Source organism: Squalius cephalus (genome assembly GCF_949319135.1).
Source record: "Squalius cephalus genome assembly, chromosome: 18".
NCBI lineage: Eukaryota > Metazoa > Chordata > Actinopteri > Cypriniformes > Leuciscidae > Squalius > Squalius cephalus.
In genome coordinates this window covers 23,770,285-23,789,795 of record NC_137139.1, presented here as the reverse complement: position 1 = coordinate 23,789,795, position 19,511 = coordinate 23,770,285, and the positions used below count along the sequence as shown (strand labels likewise).

The window sequence follows — 19,511 nt, the reverse complement described above, 5'->3', positions numbered from 1 at the left end:
GCTGGGAGGTAGCATAATTGACAATTCCATTGTAAGTGCAGGAGGGTTTGTCAATATTAATTTTCTGGATCCCAAAGCGTCCCAACTGATGGGTCATTTATCCACACAGCTGGGATCAAGCTCTCTGCAGTCCGATCGACCCCTACTTGACCCTCCAGGGCATGCAACAATGGCCTCGACCCCTGACCCTTAAAAGCAAATGACCTCACCCCATGAAAATCTTTGGACACTGGACAACATGCTGTTCCTAAAACTGAGCAGTCTTTAAAGGGATAGTTTACCCAACAATGACACCCTCATCATTTACTCACCTGAAACCTTTATGACTTGATTCAGTGGTAAAAAAAAAAAAAAAGAAAAGAAGATATTTACAGCAGAATGTAAAAGCTGCTCTTTTCCACACAACTGGGAAGTAGATGGTGAACATGTCTACCAAACCAGCATATCTGTCATTTTCCCACATAAACCTTTCATATGGCTTCAGAAGATTTATCATATTAACTACTTTTTGATGCATTCATGGCACTTTTTTGTCCATTTTGGTGCTCAACAGCATCGGTCCACATTTACTTTTGTTGTAAATGAAAGTAAGAGAGCAGCATGAACATTCTTCAAAACGTCTCTTTATGGGAATATGAAAGGTTTTGGAATGAAAGGTATAAAAATATTTAGTGGTAAACTGTCCTTTTAACCTGACATTGCAAAAAGGCTCTCTTTACTAAACTGATTCCACTCATGCCTGAAAGAAATAACGAAACCATTAAGTTGGTTAAATGTAAGGTCAAAGTCTTGGAATTGAGCCATCTTGTAGCCGTTCTGCCTGTAAAAACGCAATATTTCACATTAGGGTTCAGGAACATACTGATGATACGCACCTTTTTTCTTTAAAAAAGCCTTTCTGGTTGCCAGGGGGCTCTGACGAACTTGCTGGTTTTGTAGAAACCTCACTGCCGTGGCAATCTGTGAAGATGAAAAAAAAAAAAAAATCTTACATTTGCAGCGTGAAATGAGCTCATCAGTATAATAAAAAGTCATCAGTAAATTAACTTCACTGGAAATGAGAGGAAGACTCAGGAATTCTTGCAAGGCGGCTGAATTATTGTACATTTCCAACTCCCCAAGGTATATCATCAGCCAACAACAGGAACTTATAAAATAGCCCTCCCCCTCCCAATAAGTATATGGAGGCCAGACCACCAAACCACTTTAGAGATAAATCTAGGAAATGAGTGAATCAGCAGTTATAAAATTATCCCATCAAGGTTTGCAGAACAAATGGGGTATGGAGTTTAATTTGCCATTATCCTCTTTAAGACAAACTCCTAGCCTTAAGTGAGCAGGGACTGGAAATCTATACTTAATGCTGAAGTGCCCATCTGTATCTAATAACGGCAGAATACCTGGCTAAAAACTTCAGTGATTCTTAAAGAAGAAAATGCATTATGATCAAATCACCAAGGCTGCATGTTGTAATGACTGAGTGTTAATGCACTAGAAAATTAAATATCATCAGAACACGTGTAGTCGGAAGTGCAGCGCCGTTCCCATCGATTCCATCGTGTTTTCCTTCGAGATGCACCTTGATCTGCCACTTTAGCTTGCTTCTCCTAGAATTAAAAAAGGGTCTCCTCCTCAAACACCATTATAGCATGAATTTGAAGTGCGGGCTCTGAAGTGGTGCTTTTAAAGAACAGATAAACATGAAATAACATCTGGAGATAGGGGGAAACGCACACTCAAGGATAAAGCCGAGCCGCCTCGTTATCGCACCTGTGGTCCCTGTGATTCAATTGTAAAAGTCATCCCTCTAATAGGTTGAAAGGTTTTGATTACTGTTCTTTTTCTTTAAGCGGCAAAAGATAAAAAGTGATTGAGCGCGCTGTCTGTGGTAATCCGTTTTAGGTAATGCATTGCATATACTAAAGACCTGTTTCAATCCAAAAGGATTGCATTTTGAAAATAGGCTGAGAAGAATGTGTAATAGTCGGGACGGCTGTATAATTCTGCGGTGACAAATCAAGACAGAGTGAGTAGGGGACCCGGTTTTCCTTTCAAAAACACATCATATTGATTTCAGCTTAAATTTATGGGGAACAACTTTGACTTTGTTGGATGAAGAAGGAAGACCAAAAGGGGGGCACTGACGATTTAGGGAACGGCATGAGATTATGATTCCGATAATTGGAATAAGCAAGCAGGCATTTGTCTCTTCAAATATCTGAGGCAGTGTCTGCATAGAACGCAACCTTAGTCACACCTGGTTTCAGAACACATCAGTGACGATGTTTTACGTTAACATGACCTTTCTGGAAATTTCTGGATCTCTATATATCAGTGTCAAAAATTATCCCCTAGAGTTGATTTTCAGGGGCTTTTTCAAGTATTTTTTCTGACCATCAACAACAACAAAACACTATGGGACAGATTTACTAGCGCAAACCTTCTTTTGGTGTTAAAAAACTGTCAGGATTTACTAAAGACACACAGTGAAAAATTAGCGTTGAAAAGGTGTGGACAGTTATTTTTGAAGCTGACCTTATTGCATATGCATTTGTAGGAGTTTCCCTTTCAGGCGCAAAATTTATAGAAGGAGAGTATTTAAATGAATCACGCAAGGTGATTTACTAAGGTTTGCGCTAGTCAATTTACTGGTATTTGCGCTATTACCTACTTCCCCCCAAAAAAACATGTCTTAAACCAGACGCTTATTTGCGCTGCTCTTGGTAGATTGGGTTGGTCGTTATGGAAATGATCTGGCTGCGTTTGTGTTCTTTCATTTGATTGGTGTCAGTAGATCACGTGCAGAACTTTCCAGTAAATCTGGCCCATTTGTCAAATACTTTAATTCATGAAAATTCTCTAATCATCAACCAAATCATACCATGTGTCATTGCAATAGATTAATTTATTAATGTATCAATATGCATAATTATTGTTAACTTTAAACTTAACATATTATGCAACATTTCATGGGAAAAATGTAAAAATAATCCAGGATATTGCAATTTAAATAAAAAAAAAGTACTTCTCCCACTCTCTCTCTCTTATTTTTGGTGGCCTGGGCACCCAGTAATTTCTGATCATGCTATATATAAGCTGAGGGCATATTAAATTTATTCACCTGGAAACTTATGACAAGAAAATTGCAAAGTCCACATCGTCAAACTGAAGCACATCCTGCTTCATAAATGAACCAGTTCAGCTCAGCTCAGTTCTGAGAAGTCTTCAAACATGAATTGCAAGTGAAAATCAGCATTTGAATGGATGAGGGTTTTGAGTTGTTGGAGAATCACACAATAAGTGGCTTTTACAATCCAGAAACACTCCTTCCCCGCTCTATAAACACCACATAAACTGCATAAACCATCAATTTCTTTATGCACTGCACAAAAATGACGTTGCATGTACAGTAAATCACACTTTATAGGAAAAGAACATTCTCAATTGAGTCACTGCCAGCGAAAAAAAACAACAGCAGGAATGTTTCATTTAAGATTATAAAGACAAAGGGGTCAAAATCGCAGCTCCTTGGCTTGAAATACGACTCTGTTTTGTGATTGAGACTAGCTTTTACTTGGATGGAAGGGGCACGGCATTCTTGTAAACACTTCTCTAAAAGATGGGATCAAAGTGGGATAACAAATGAGGGCGATGTCCATTTATTTTTCAAGAGTGTTGCGTCTGTTCTTCAGGGAGAAGAAAAGTGCTTTTCTTTGCAGATGACACGGCTGCTTTATGCAAGTTCCACCCAGACATCTCAATCAATTATAACCACATTGCACAGATTTTAGTCTTGTCTACTTATTGACGTATAGATCACCCTCGTTGTCGTATAAGGTAGCAGCGCACGATCATGCTTTTAAGGGGGAGAGCTGTATCACTACATGTCAGTACAAGACACATTTGGTTTGGCAAGCAAAATATTAACTCAAATTAAAAAGGTGGGTGCATGTTTCTTTGCTGAATACCAGTAAATACTCTTTGTTAATCAACCATTATTTTCTAGTGTTTCTTGTAAGGCTAAAATTGCTAATGCACGGAAAGTGCTCCCTGTTCTAACCGATAATCTTTACAAATGAGATAAATGATCAAGTGTCAGGTGCAACCTAAAAAGTGGTGAAAACTCAATCATAGGGCCCGAGCAACATTAAGGGCCACGTCTGGAGACATGCCCACCGTGAACATGATGACTGCACAAGGTCTTGCAAATCATGCCGTGTTGGTTATTGAGTTTGGATCGGACCGAGTTTTAACAGAGCACTTTTGCCTCACACTCGCCTTAAATTTGGAGGAGGTGGTCGTTACGCTTAACATGATGATATTGATCGGGAAGAAAATATAAATGTCCTATTAGGGAAGCCAAATTTTTAGAGCCAACCTTGTATGATGCTTTCATCATTTCAGTCTCCTTTAAAACAAGTTAAAAGTTCAATATCTGGTCTATAAAGGAGCATTTTGACAGTCAGTTTAAATGTAAAAAAAAAAAAAAAGTCCCAATTTTCCTGCATTTATCCTATTTACCCTAAAAATGTAATTCTAAGAATAACCAGTGAATTCTGAATACTTTTTTTCCTATTTTAAGAACATTAAAACGCTTTAGAAATTCTGACCTGTAAGAATTAGAGGAAGTTTTGCTTTTAAATGCTGCCATATAACCAGTAGATATGAGAAGGAAGATTTCCCTTGCAAACAGGTCAAACAGGGAAAACAGGGAAATATACTTTTGCTCAAGGCAACAAACTTACAAAAGTACTATTAAGCCAAACAAGATTAAATCAGTTGTAGATGGGGGGGGGAAATGGTTTTATTTCAAGATCTTGATCGGTGAAAGAGACACCAAAACTTAAAAACCCCTTAAAGAAAATGGGATTTTTTTTCTCTTATATATTAGTAAATACTCATATTGTATAAAAAAAAATTGGCAAAATGTTTGTTTTAAATACAAATAATGTACACTTAAAAGGCATCTACAGGGGTCTTTTAGAATTGGAGAATATATTGAAATACGTACAGTATGTAAATGTGCAAATATAGTGATACAATTTGGACATCATATGCATACACTTATGTATTAAGATATTTAAAGTAGTGTTTAAGTAAATATTTAAAATAGCAAATGGTATCCCAGTTAAAAAAAAAATTTAAAAAAAAATCACTTTTGCCTTTTTTAATAACCTTTTAAACAAACACACAGATACACTTTGAACAAAACAAAAAAATGTACGGTTGTTTGTTTCAAAATAAATGCCACAGTTTATAGATTTCATTCAGTTTTATTAGTAACATAAATCTGCAATAGCTAAAATAAAAAAAAATAAAAAATATTTATATAGTATAAAATAGTATAAAATGTAAGATCAAATTTCCTAAAATTTGAAGCTTTGTCACTGCATATGATGTATGCATGAATAGCTGTGCTTAGCTTTTGTTGAAAATAGAAAATAAAACTAAATCAACAAGGCATTTTACTTTTACTGGAGTTCCTTTAGCGTGAAGTCACATGCACAAATTGAAACTTTGTGGAGGGTGGTGTGAAGTCGTGAAATGAAGTTAGAGACCAAAAAGTGTGCCTGACTGTATACGAGTTTGATCTTGCTACAGGACTGTTGACAGTAATGACCGCTCTGTGAGAAAGGACAAGAGCTACCACACCAGAAGGTGGGGGCCATCAGTTGGCACTTAAAAGCAAAGGGTAAAGGAAGCTAAAAGGAAATCATTAGCAGGTCTGGGGATCCAGTCTTAGCGTGAATCAATTCATTTCAAATTGCCCTGTACATTTGTGAAGAAGCACCCCTGATATAATAAAGGCCTAATAGACACTGATCCAATTGTGTTAGGTTGGTCTCAGATTCCTACAAAACAATGGTTTCAGGAGAGGGGAGAGGGAGAAAGAGACCATAGTCGACTTTCTATATTAATTAACCTCTATCATGAATGATTCCATGACATAGATGGATATCTAGGACGCTTTAAGCGCTCCGAGTCGACTCTGAAATTGCAATGTGGGTTTCCTTGCAGTCAGATTCCTTTCAACTCCTGAAGGGTTGATGCACAAAATGGTATTTTTAATCTTTTATAATTAGATCTTAAAATGCCCTTCTAATTATGACAACTTCTGCTTTAAATGACCTTTATTGAGGAGAGCACACTGAGCAAACTGGGTGTGCATGAGAGAGAGAGAGAGAGAGAGAGAGAGAGAGAGAGAGAGAGAGAGAGAGAGAGAGAGAGAGAGAGTGTGTTCATCTAAAACAGCTGTATGAAATCAATTCTTACTGATCAACTCCACACCCACACGACAGACATTACATACATCAATAAATCATTCTTCATACAACAATGTTTTATTTTTGCTTTCTTTTCTTTTCATTGTGATTTTTGGAAGACTTAATGCCATTTCAAACCTTTTTTTCTTCTTCTGCGGCACACAAAATAAAATATTTAGAAAAAAATTCCTAATGCAATGAAAGTCCACAGAGGTCCACGGGGGAAGTATTTTCTTGCGCTCCACAGAAGAAGGAAATTCATACAGGTTTGAAATGACATGAGGGTGAGTAAATGATGACAGAATTTTCATTTTTGGGTGAACTATCCCTTTAAAATGTTCTGCCTCCCCCTCATCATCACAAAAATCTTAGCAGTCACTCCAACGGTCTTCAGCATAACTACGCGGTCTGTTTACGACTTTGAACTACTGAAAAAAGTGCATGAAAAGGGAATATCTCAGTCAGTTATGCCTTTACCCATCTTCCTTATGCAACCAAATCCAGTTTCAAAAGGTCACATTCGTGATAAATAGATCTATGCAAAAAGAGCCATTACTGATGACAAAGTAGAGCGACACACATTTTCCATGTGCTGCGAGTGGATAGAGCACAGAGACCCGCGATTACAGCGCTGATATTCAAATCACGGTGCAGGCAATTTTTTATGAATGTTCTGAACTTTGATGACTTAAAGGTCACAACAAAGTTTGCCACCAGAACAAAACAAAAAAACAATAAATACAATAGCAGAGAAAAAGACAGTTGAAAGTTTTGTTATATGATATACAGAGGTTTGAAAAGAAGTATGAACTAAAGCCTTCTGGACAAAATTGGCACACTTTCCACCAAAGAACTGTTGTTTTTGATGACTGGATAAGGATTTTCACTTTATATAAATTATACGTTATTATCCAAATAAATACGTTAGAATCAGGCATAACTAATAAAATAAATATTGACTACAGAAATACCCATGATCTTAACATTTTATTTCCAGGACTATTTATTTATAAGCCTGGAAATGGCAATTATGAATTTCCCTTATATTTCCAGGATTGTGGAAACCCTGTAAAACATCATTTAGTTATTAAATTCATGACATCAACAGCATATTTCATGCTATTCCACTTTCACAGGAAAGACAGGTATTGAAAAGTACAAAATTAAAATAGTCAAATTTATACATAAATAAATAAATATTAACCGGACTGTTATTTAAGCCTAATGGAAAGTCACAGGTTTATGGCAGAACTGACACACATTTGAATACACATAGATGTTTGCCAGCGACTTGCCTCACTCAGCCGAGGCTAATCTGTAACGCTAGCCTAACTAGTACTCAATACTTTCGATTACAGACCTGAAATATTTCCTCTTAACATGTAAATCAATAAAACATGGTAAAGCAGAGCATTTGCTGGAAACATTTCTGTTAATGTGGGGCAAATTTATCTTAATCGTTATTATTAACTGTTGGGAGATATGTCCAGCTTTCACATGTGATCATTTGTTTCCACTAATGAGAGAGCCAAAGTGTCTGTGGTGCCAGAATTACACTTCCAATGCATTTTGCCGGCTCACTGAGGTGTTCGATATAAGTCCTACTAGTTTATATGGCTAACTCAGTGTGGTTTTAAAAGATTTTTGACCAAAAGAAACAAACAAAAAAAGCTCGTTTTGGGGTGTTCATTTAATCTGATCTCTTCAGGGAGAGAGAAAGAGATGCCTAACTTGCTTAATAAATAATAACAAAATGTCACAGTGGGGTAAAAAAGACAGGAATCTTCAGCTCTAAAGGTCAAATTAAGCTTAAAAAATATAACTTTTTTTTTTTCAACATTATCTTTAGACATTTTTTGAAAGGAAAAAAAATGTGTGTGAAATGTGTATGTATAAGAGAGAAAGATGAAACTGTGGCCCTTGGACTCAGCAGTGAGAAAAAAAAAAAACAGTACTTAGCCCAGCTCACCGCAAATATTCCAGCAGTAATCCAGTAATGGATACTTCCTCAGCTCCTCAATTGGTCAAAATGTTTTCATACAATAATTTAATTCAGAAACACTTTTACAAAGCAAGAGTAATCAATTTTAATTAGTTGATTCCCCCCCCCCCCCCCAATTGTATAAAGTTTAATGTACTGCCATCGATCCTCTTTGTTCTTTAATGCAGTGCTGCTTTCCTGTAATTTGAGGCATTTTTTTCTCTACTTTTACAGTCAATGATGACATTCGGTGACAGGCCGTGCAAAATGTCTCCGAGTTGTAAATGAGCAGGGCGTAAACGCACGCACACACACACACACAATGCCAGTGTAATTCATGACAAAACCTGGGGGAAAAAGGCAAACATCCGATTTCAAGACAATCTAAAGGAAACGGAGCATAAATTAATAGCAGCCTATCGTGACTTGGTGGCACATCCTAATAACACGTTGTGATCCGGCTCATAGATAAACACAAAGGCGGTCTTAAACCCGACGCTGGATCCTTGTCCTTCATTTTCAGAGACACTACCACCCTTCACATCTAATTAGCTAATTGAAGCAAAATGAAAACAGCACCAATGGCAACAACGCCGCACTCATGTCCAAACCGCACAATGCAGGGTTTATGGAGAGGAAGGAAGAGCCTTCTTGTCATCTACGACTGCCATAACCCTGACGAGTGTCTTCCCTCTCCGCTGCAGACGCCCACCTAGCACACACACACAAAATCAGAGTGTACAATTGTGCCACCGTCTCTTACACTAAACTAGCTAACAGACGTATAGTACATTGACAATTAAAAGGGAAATGTGCTTGCCGGCGGTTAGTTGATTAGGCATAAGCACAATATGACACTGAGAGAGGACGGCCATGCCACCGGCAGACAGATTGTGACATTCCGGTGACATTATCATCTCACAATGGCTTGCATTCGATAGCTTGGGACGCTTATTGCACGTTGCGGATCAACAGTTTTGCGATCTTCAAGAAGGCGAAGAATTGGTGCTGTGACCCTCTTGCTCGGTGACCCTACTCTCAATTACTCTGAGGGCGGTAGAGATGGAAACAACTAGATGGAGAGCAAAAAACATAAAGTGTTAAGTAAAACAAAAACACGGTATGGGAGATACAGTTCGTAGAAGGAAGAAAAAAGGCAGAGAAAGTTTAAAGAAGTGAGATCAGATAAGGAAAGAGACAAAGACAGGGCAACCTGGCCTCCCACAGGTCTATGGGTACATCTCAGAAGATGAATACCACCATCTACTGGTTGCAAAGGGAAGTGCGGCACAAAGTGGCTTGTCCAAATAAACCGACAAGCCTCCCAGGCTGTGTGATAGTCAGAGCTGTCAGGAACGATTAGATGACAATGGAGCTCGCATTTAAAGAGATACTCAGACCACAGTCAGAGTCACATGACTGAGAAGAGTAGTAAGCGTTTAATCCACCAATGAGATTAGGCCGCCTTCAAAACCACAGTGGCACAGCAAACCAATAAAAACAATTAAGGTTTGCAGTTTTAATTTAGTGCATCCAAACCAATGGGAACATTTTAATTACCATAGCGACTAAAATTGCATAAAAAAACGAGTTGTGTTTTGTTTTTCTTGCAAAATGGGTTGGAAGGGGTAGAAAATAAAAGCGTAGCAGAGTGATTTATGCTTGTTGACTCATAATGGAGAATTGCTGTTACTCAACTGAAGCCACAGAATCTGAGAAATGCTTGTGTGCGAGAATAATCGTGCATTTCTAAAGGATCAGCCAGAATGTACAGGTTTTACTGCATTATTGCCCAAAGCATGTCTGCGGTACGATGGTGCCACCCAGCCCTGTTCTCAAACCTGCGTATAAATCAGTTGGGTTTGCGTAAAAACTCTCTTGACCCTGCCTAGGCAACAATAACCACCAAAACACAATGGAATGAACAAGTAGGGATCCGATCACATGCAAAAGTTCAAACAAGACTGACAGATCAGACTGGCTTTCAAAGGGAAGTTTCATATAGACACACCTTAAAGGGATTGTTCAACCCAAAATTATAGAATTTTTCACCCTCATGTCATTCCAAAACTTTGTTTCTTCTTTGGAACACAAAAGACAAAATGTTTTTGTCCATACAATGACAGTCAATGGGGTCAAAAAAAAAAAAAAAAAAAAGCTATTTTTCTAAATATCTTCTTTTGTGTTCCACTGTGTATGGGTGGATAAAATGATAACAGAATTTACATTTTTTAGTGAACTTTCCTTTTAAAAACTAAGTCATGACTAGTAAACACACGTGAATCATTACAATTCAAAATGGCTTTGTTGCAGTATCGGATGCAATATGTGCTCAATACGTATGGCTCTACGGGAGTCTTTGCTGTGGCCGGAGGTGACCCGCACTGGCTTTATGGGGCATGAGGATCCAGACGTGCGTGTGTGTGAGAGAGTGTGAGTCCTGCTCCAGTGTCACAGCATGGCGTGTTGGAGCCCAGGGGCTGCGCTGGCCACTCACTGACAGACACACACCTGCTCTGACATTTCCTGCCGACCTTGACTGAGAAAAACACATGACAATACCGTTGAGTCCCACGGGACTGTCGTCACTCTCTCTTGCTCTCTTCCCAACTCCTTTAAAGGAATAGTTCACGCAAAAACTCAAATTCTGTCATCGTTTACTCACTTCTCATATCATTCCAAACCCGGATGACTTACTTTCTTCTGTGGGACACAAAATGTCCTTTGTGGGACAAGTAGACCGAAATGTACATCTTTAAAATGTATTTATACAACTGGGTCCGAATCATTGAGTCAGTGAGTCGGCTTTATAACCTAAAACAAATAATTCAGATTGATAAAACAAACATTTATTCACAAATCAGAAATTGTTACTTCGATATAAAGGTTTTAAAAGACAAACTTGTGTTTTTTTAACGGAGCACATTTTATCAAATCAGAATTCAGAGATTAGTTTCACAAATACACTACCAGTAAGTCAGTAAGATTTTGGTTTTTGAAAGAAGTCTCTTATTTTCACTGCATTAATTTGATCGAAAATACAGTAAAAACAGTAATATTGTAAAATATATTATTACAGCTTAAAATAACTTTCTATTTTAATATATTTTAATTGTAATTTATTCCTGTGATGGCAAAGCTGAATTTACAGCATCATTACTCCAGTTTTCAGTGTCACATGATCCTTCAGAAATCATTCTAATATGCTGATTTAGTGTTCAAGAAACTGTTTTTATTATCATCACATTTGAAAACAGTTGTGTTGCTTAATATGTTTATGGATACAGTGATCATTTTTTACAGGATTCTTAGATGAATAGAAGGTTAAAATAGCAGAAATCTTTATAACATTATAAATGTCTTAGCTGTCACTTTTGATAAATTTTATCCTTGCTGATTAATGCTGAAGAAAAATATTACTTTTTTTCCAAAAAATCTTACTGAACCCAAACTTTTGAATGGTAGTGTATACATAAATATATTTGTTCAAATGTATGATTTTTTTCCCCCAAAGCTTCAGCCCACATTCATTGTAACTGCATGGAGAAAATTGCCAGTACATTCTTCAAAATGTCTCCTTTTCTGATCCTAGCACGAAAGAAAATCATAGTTGAGACGAAATAAATGACAATTTTCAACAGCGACCTCATCTTCAGCTACGAGAAAATGCAGCAAAAATAGAGGAGCAAAGCAATGCATGTGATAAATAACAGGAAGGTCTCTAAAGTTGCTGACAGCTCTCACCTATTCCCCACCTCTTTCACAACCAGGTACTCTGCAGAAATGGCCACTGCTGTTTAACCAGGCAGCCCACCCAAAATGATGACATGTGCCACATTTAGCACCTATCCTGAGTGTTTAGGCCTGTCTGCCATTCTCTTGTTGTCACAACACTAAAAGCCCTCGGGCCACTGGTCCAGGTGTTTGACAAGGCTGCCAGCAGCTAACAGATACATGCGGGTTCCTGTTTCTCATCTGACTTCTAAGAAGTGTTAATAATAATACAGAATTATTGAAGATTGGTCTCCTGATGATATACAAAGAGGAAAAAAAGATGGTTTGTCTGGATGCATGCGAGTCCTCAGACGGACAGTAGTGCTTTTTTGATTGTATGCACACCTGACTCAGTCGGAACGCCAAAGAGAATTCATCAACAAAACAGCACTTACTAGAGCCCAGAGGCAACTGCGATTTTATATAAGCAAGTTCAAGCAGCGCCTTTGCCCTTTTGAGACCTATAAAACGCATAGTTAAAGGCCCTCGGAGGGGATTTACTCTGAGAGGAGCGAGTACGAATCTATAATACAGTCTCCAGCAGCCCCTAGTGCTCACAAACGGGGCAGCAACAGGTGTCTGTACACCCCCATATCAAATACACACACACACATATATATATATATATATATATATATATATATATATATATATATATATATATATATAATAACTGCTCTTTTGCATTGTTCTTAGTGCTTTAATTTTCTGTCTACTACTCTTATTAACTTTTTTCCACAACTTCCTGTACGTTTACGGAGCTCACACACTCCATAAGACCTTTTACATGCCATACTGCAGCTCACTTGACTGATTCCTGATTGGCTTGTTAAAGCTGTAATCTACCAGCGCCACACAGAGAGAAACGAGAAGCCTATTAGCATCTTCTCTACATTATTTTTCATCAAACTGGTTAAAACTGACACGTATTAATTAATATCTATTACTCGTTTTTTTTTGTTTTTTTTTCTCCTTTTTTTTTTTTTCTTTGAGGGGACAAGATGTTGGGTTTGAAGGGGGTGGGCAATTAGTTGAACAAAATAATCAAAATAGCGTTTTTGAACGAGCGCTGATAAATGTCCTGCACCATCCCATCTCAGAGAGCGAAGTGCAATATATTCTTGCTGTCACGTTCTATTAAACAGCTATTACAGTCGTGATAGAACTATTAGTCACTTCATTATTAATAACATTAATGTATTTACATTTTAGTGTACATGCCAGTTTTCCAGCAATAATTTATGAAGTCGACTTCAAATATTTCATAATGTTCCTCCATCTGAGCCTTTTTGAGCTCATTATTGATTGTGAAAACAGACAGAATTTTTATGTTCTCTCTCTGCCGACCTCACTCACTCTCTTAATGTATTGGCGAGGGGGCCTCTGCATTAAGAGACTGAAACAAAGTGCATTTACATCTGAAGCATAACTTCATAATTTACATTCCAACATTTATTAGAGGTGACAAATGAGTGTTTGGTCCACTCGCGCTTTTCCACAATACGGCACTTATTCAATCCGCATAAATTACGGCGAGGGATTGAGAGTGCTAGTGCAAATGATTCTATTACATTTATGCGGCGGTACACGCGTGTGCCCGCAGAGGTTATTCGAGGGGCGGGCGTCCCGTTTATGAACTAATCCATAAAGTGGCTACCTACAATAAGAATAAAAAGTGTGGAATAATGTATAAAAGGCTGTGCCGGCATGCCGGCTTATATGGGAATCCTGTTAGAGCCGAGCAAAGAAAACGAGAGTAGATTAGAGTAGAGTACACTAGAGAGAATTAGAGTAGTGAGAGCTGGAGTAAAATAGACTAGACAAGATAAGAGTAGAGTTAAGTGCACTGGAGTAGACTACAATGAAGTAAAACTAAATTAAACGATAGTAGAGTGGACTAGATCTGACATTTTTTAGACTTGTTGATGACCCCTTTGTGAGTGACCTACTCACTAGAAAAATGTTTGTTTTTTTCCTGCATTTATACTGTGTGTGAGAAAGTACAAAATTATAAAGATAATAAATGAAATAAAATTAAATAATTGCCACTGTATGAAACAAATTGTTAAAATATTATCTGGAAAAATACTTATAAAAAAAAAAAAAAAAAAAAAAAAAAAATAGTTTGAAAACCCCTGAACTACACTTTAGCAAGCAGAATGAAATATATTATCTAAATTTGATTACATTTATTATATAAAAAAATTTATAAAGTCATTTTTTTATTAATATTTCATTTATATCACTTATACACACACTTATACGGTTACCAATCTAAATACACATTTTGTATTTTTTACATGGACCCCCTAACAGAGACTATGGTAACTTAGCAATGTTGCTATAATTAGGGCTGTCAAACGATTAATCGCGATTAATCGCATCCAAAATAAAAGTTTGTGTTTACATAATATGTGTGTGTGTATGGAGTATAATTATTTTCTATATATAAATACAAACACATGCATATATATTTAAGAAAAATGTGTTATTTATATGTAAAATATTTATATATAATATAAATTATATATAATATAAATATATATACACAGTATATACATGCAAATATTTCTTAAATATATACATGCATGTGTGTGTATTTATATATAGAAAATAATTATACACCGTACACACACATATATTATGTAAAAACAAACTTTTATTTTGGATGCGATTAATCGCGATTAATCGTTTGACAGCCCTAGCTATAATCCAGCATGTTTACATTTTGTATTTGTATACTGCTGTTCATTAACGTGCATTGTCTCTAATGCATAAACAAACAAACAAATAAACAGCACCCCCTTAAAACCCCTGGACTAGACTAAACTACAGTACTGTAGAAAATAGTACACAAGAGTAAGACTAGACTCCAGTAGAGTAGAGTACAATGGAGTGAACTTGAAAGAGCAGAGAAGAGTAGACTACCTTATTGCACACTAAAGTCTTTTTTCTGGAGGGGAAGCAGAGGATCGCATCAACTGCCAGATCAAAGGGTCTTCCATAAACCTTTCTGTCCTACTGGTAAGAGATGTGTCCAACACGTGTCATTCAAATCAGTACTGCGAAAGAATATGAACATTTGCCATAGTATTCAAAAGCAGATCATAGCAAACCCTGTGCTCCAAACACAACTCTGGCCCAAAGTCTCAGTCGTGATTAAACAGCCTTGCCTCTTCCCATGTTAATATTCCAGCACCGATAACCACTATAAGTCAGCGTGTAATGTTAAATAATTATAGAGAGGAGCATTTCAGCAGTGTAGTTACAAATGCACCATGGGAATCCCTCCATTTAAACAAATAACGGGCGCTGCAGGGGAGTTGGCAGATGAATTAACAGCTAATAACTTACTGCGTAGGCAGATAAAGAACAGTCCCAATGTGTCAATTACATCGCATTTTTCTCTGATTTCTAGACTTCCAAACATAATCGCTCACTTCAAAGAGGTACAACTAGAAAAAGTTGGCTTTCGCAGTGCACCGAGGAGATTTATTTTTATTTCTTTTCCCTTCTCCCTTATTCATTTGATCAAACGCTTCCAGAAATCAGAGGAACCGCTGTAAAAACTAGGCGTTTCCAGACGAAATGCTGGCTGCCGGTCGGTCCTCTCTCCTGACGGATCCTGGGAGTCAGAAACACAGGGCTTTAGTCCCACTCCTGTTCATTAAAATCACAGGGACAGGGCCCGCAAAGAGAAAGATGCTGACATATCAAAGGCTCTCTGTACCTGCATTACCATAGTCATTTACTTATTAAAGCAGAGATGTTTCCTGTCAATCAGGGGGCCATCATGTCTCCTCATTTGCAGCGGAAAAACTGGCATAATTGCTTCTTAGACTAATCAACACAACTTGGAGTAATTATGCCTTGAAAGTGACATTGGAGGGTGAGGGGGACGTGCGGGTGTGTGCGTTCAAGAGGGCTGACGGGGGAAGGCAGTCACTGATTCGACCTGATCGTCAGTCATATGGCGAGTCTCTCTCTTTCCATCACATGCTATACCTCTCTTCAACGCGTCTGCTCCACTTCATATCTGCCGCCAAGGAGAACCTTCACATCAAACGGAAGTAATTACAAAGCGCAACCCAAACTGGTGTCACAGATCTCCTTCCATGCTCTTTAAAAACACGGCTACGCTATAATTAAAATCCTGTCATATTTCCATCATCGTGTCAGGCCAACATATAATGACACAGTTCAGCAGGCAACAGCAAACCTAGAAATTACAGATCTGTACTTGCAGTTCTGTTGGCATTAATATATTTGCAGAGATTTTACAAATTACGGGGCAAGTATGAATTATATTTTATTGATTTCTGGGTAATCAAAGAGTTCAATTAAATCCTGCCTTCAAAGCGGTCGGCAAAATACGGACATCAGAAGGAAAGTGCTGAAAATACACTGCATTTCCATGCAGTGCGGCCAAACCTCATCAGGTCACTGAGCAATGTGAAAGGAGGATAGTGCAACGTTAAACTGTGTCATACAAAATTAATCTAGACACATGGGAAAGCAGCAGACGGGGAGAAATACGCACTGACAAACAGAGACGCACCTCATAAAAGAGGATTTAATTAAGGAACCTTGGAGAATTTAATGGTCTATAACCCACAATTTCCTAAATTCAAGACATTCTCAGTCATTTTGACAGGCCATAAAAGGACGTAAGATGAAGCAAGTGTATTTGGCTTGGAAAAACTTGGCTTTGAGAACAATATGACACAGATTGTAATGTTTAACAGGCTATGTCAACACAATAATTTCCTAACAAACATTCTCTCTGCGGTCAAAATGAAGGCAAACTTTAATTATCGGCTTATACTGGCAAACACGAAACCATCATGAAAGCTTGTGACTGACGAATGGCAAAGCCTTGTTCTGATGAAGTGGACAAATCAGAAGAAAATGGACAAATAACCAGATATGCTGGTGACTCAGGCAGTTTTAATTGATTTCCGGGAGCTGATAGCTTTGACTCACCTGACAAATCTAATGAATCTTCCCACATGAGTGCCAAACAAACAAAATGCTGGATGTCACAGGACATTAAGAAACTAGAGCTATTTGGAGACAAACGACAGAGACAAATGTAGCTCCTACAAGGATTTTAAAATTACATCTTGTGTATCAGACGTACAATAGTATGCTCATGCTTCTGCTGTTGTCATCCTAGAGAAAACACCACAGTGATTATAATGGAGTCAAAACGGTTAACACGGAAATGCTAAATAAAATGTAAAAAGCCATATTTGTATGTATTTTTATAAAATATTAACATAGAAATGTCATTTAAAAACTATAGGCCTAAAAAATATAGATATACTGTATATATAAATTTAATATACTATATTAGGCCTATAAGACCTATAAATATATTTATTAGACCTTGAAATAAAGAGAAAGTTTTGGAAATGTAAACAAGCTGTACATTTGAATTCATGTATTATTTTTTTCAGTTCAAATATCATTTGCATTTTCCCAACTTGGTCTTTTCTTTTGGACCCCACTGTATATCAAAAGTTTTGGCAGTGAAATTAATTTTGTGTTTGCTGCTTCAGTATTTGTTTATTATTCTTTTCACATGTTTCTATGGTATACTGGAAAAGAGTGATAAGCATTTCATTCATTTAAAGGATAGGCAACATTAAATATATGCAAAGAGTCGTTATTTACAGTGTTGACATCTTCTTCATAACCTCTGCAATTCACTCTGGATATCAGCTTCTGGTCCAAATCCTGACTGAGTCCAATCCATTACTTCTTTATTAGAGCTCGTAGTTGATCACAATTTGTGGACTTCTACTTGTCCACTCGCTTCTTGAGGACTGACCACAGGTTCTCTACGGGATTAAGATCCAGGGAGATGCCTAGCCATGAATCCAAAATTGTAATGTAATGAACTCAGAGCCACTTCATTATCACTCTTGCCTTGTGACATAGTGCTCCATCATGCTGGAAAATGCACAGATCATCACAGAATTGCTCCTGGATCATTGGCAGAAGTTGCTCTTGCAGGATGTTTTGATACCATTCTTTATTCATGGGAGTGTTTTGGAGCAGAATTGTGAGAGAGTCCATACCCTTGGATGAAAAGCAACCCCCAACATGGATGGTCTCAGGATGCGTCACTGTTGGCATGACACAGGACTCATGGTAGCGTTCACCTTTTCTTCTAGCCTGTTGGACACTCTGGGATGTCCTGAAGCTTTCTTCACTGCAGGTGACCTCTCTCCTTGAAGTTCTTGATGATCCGGTAAATGGTTCTTTCATTCTTAGTACCAATTTCCTTGCATGTGAGGCGATTTTGATGCAAAGCTATGATGGCGGCATGTCTTTCTTTGGAGGTAACCATTGCTAAAGAACACAATGTTTAGAAGCACTTCTTCCTTCCATCAGTCTGCTCTTATAATCCAATCAGAATGATAGAGTTATTTCAACTGAAATTACTAGAAGCCAACTCATTTCCCATCTCCTGATGATTCGATTAGTGAAATCATTAGCTGGTCATTTTGTGCCAGGGCCAAAAAACTGTGAAATTTGGGTTTTTGTAATAAAGTTTTAAAAAATTGACCAATGAAGCTTTTTGCAATATGTAAAATGCATCGGATCACTCATGCACAATCTAGAAACATTGTGATTCAACACAACAACTGAAGCAGCAAACTTTGCAAAACAGAATTTATGGTCACTGCCAAAAATTTTGGCCATGACTTTACCATGGTATTTAGTGGTTAAACGGAGCGTAGTTGATCCGTGATCCTAAACACAGTTGGGTATGTCTTTAGTGAACGTAAACAGTTGAGAAAGAAATTGAATGTATATCATTATATTGGGTCAGTGCATTAGGTCTTAACGTGACAGCAGCCTATAAATACCTACTGTGACTGTTCACTTGCCTTTAATAATGTTTGAACTTTATTAGTTAAGCTAGTACTTTAGCTGTGGTATCGAAGTATTTAAATGACTTTGACATGAGAAACATTAAAAAAGCAGCAATATTTGATATCTCAGCAAAGAAGTCCTTAACAGAATGTAAACGAAAACTGGAAAAAAAAGAAGAAAATGAAAAGAAAAGAAATGGCCTTTTCATGTGGGAAGATGTCTGGCCATAAATCTGCTGAATTTGGCCTCAGGGGGACCGGCTCCAGAAATCTGGTCCAATAGCACACAAGACCAAAACCACAATGTAAAGAAATCTGGGCGCCACTCGTCTTTATCTTCTCAGCCTTTTCAAAGAGAACCAGAAACAAATATATATGACCAACATCAAAAAAAAAAACTAACCATTTACAGTTATGGAAACTACTTTAAAAGAGGCTAAATAACACAATCACTCAGACTAGTGTCATAGAGGCAGGCCGAAAACAACTGAGGATTCGAGAGACGCCATTTCACGGTTCAAACGCAAAACTGGGATTTCTGGTTTGTGTCATCCCTCAGTCATTTAATGAGCATTTCACAGTAGTAAACAAACACATTCAGTAGGGGAC

At 37.5% G+C, this 19,511-nt stretch overlaps 1 protein-coding gene across 2 annotated transcripts in view; it reads right to left on the bottom strand.

The window, feature by feature from the left end:
- pex14 (peroxisomal biogenesis factor 14) overlaps window positions 1–19,511 on the bottom strand; it is a 66,992-nt gene that overhangs the window by 35,093 nt on the left and 12,388 nt on the right. For both annotated transcript variants that reach the window (XM_079849518.1, XM_079849519.1), the window contains one exon: window positions 876–960. In XM_079849518.1, the coding sequence (XP_079705644.1) occupies window positions 876–960 (85 nt within the window). The remainder of the gene's footprint in view (window positions 1–875; window positions 961–19,511) is intronic.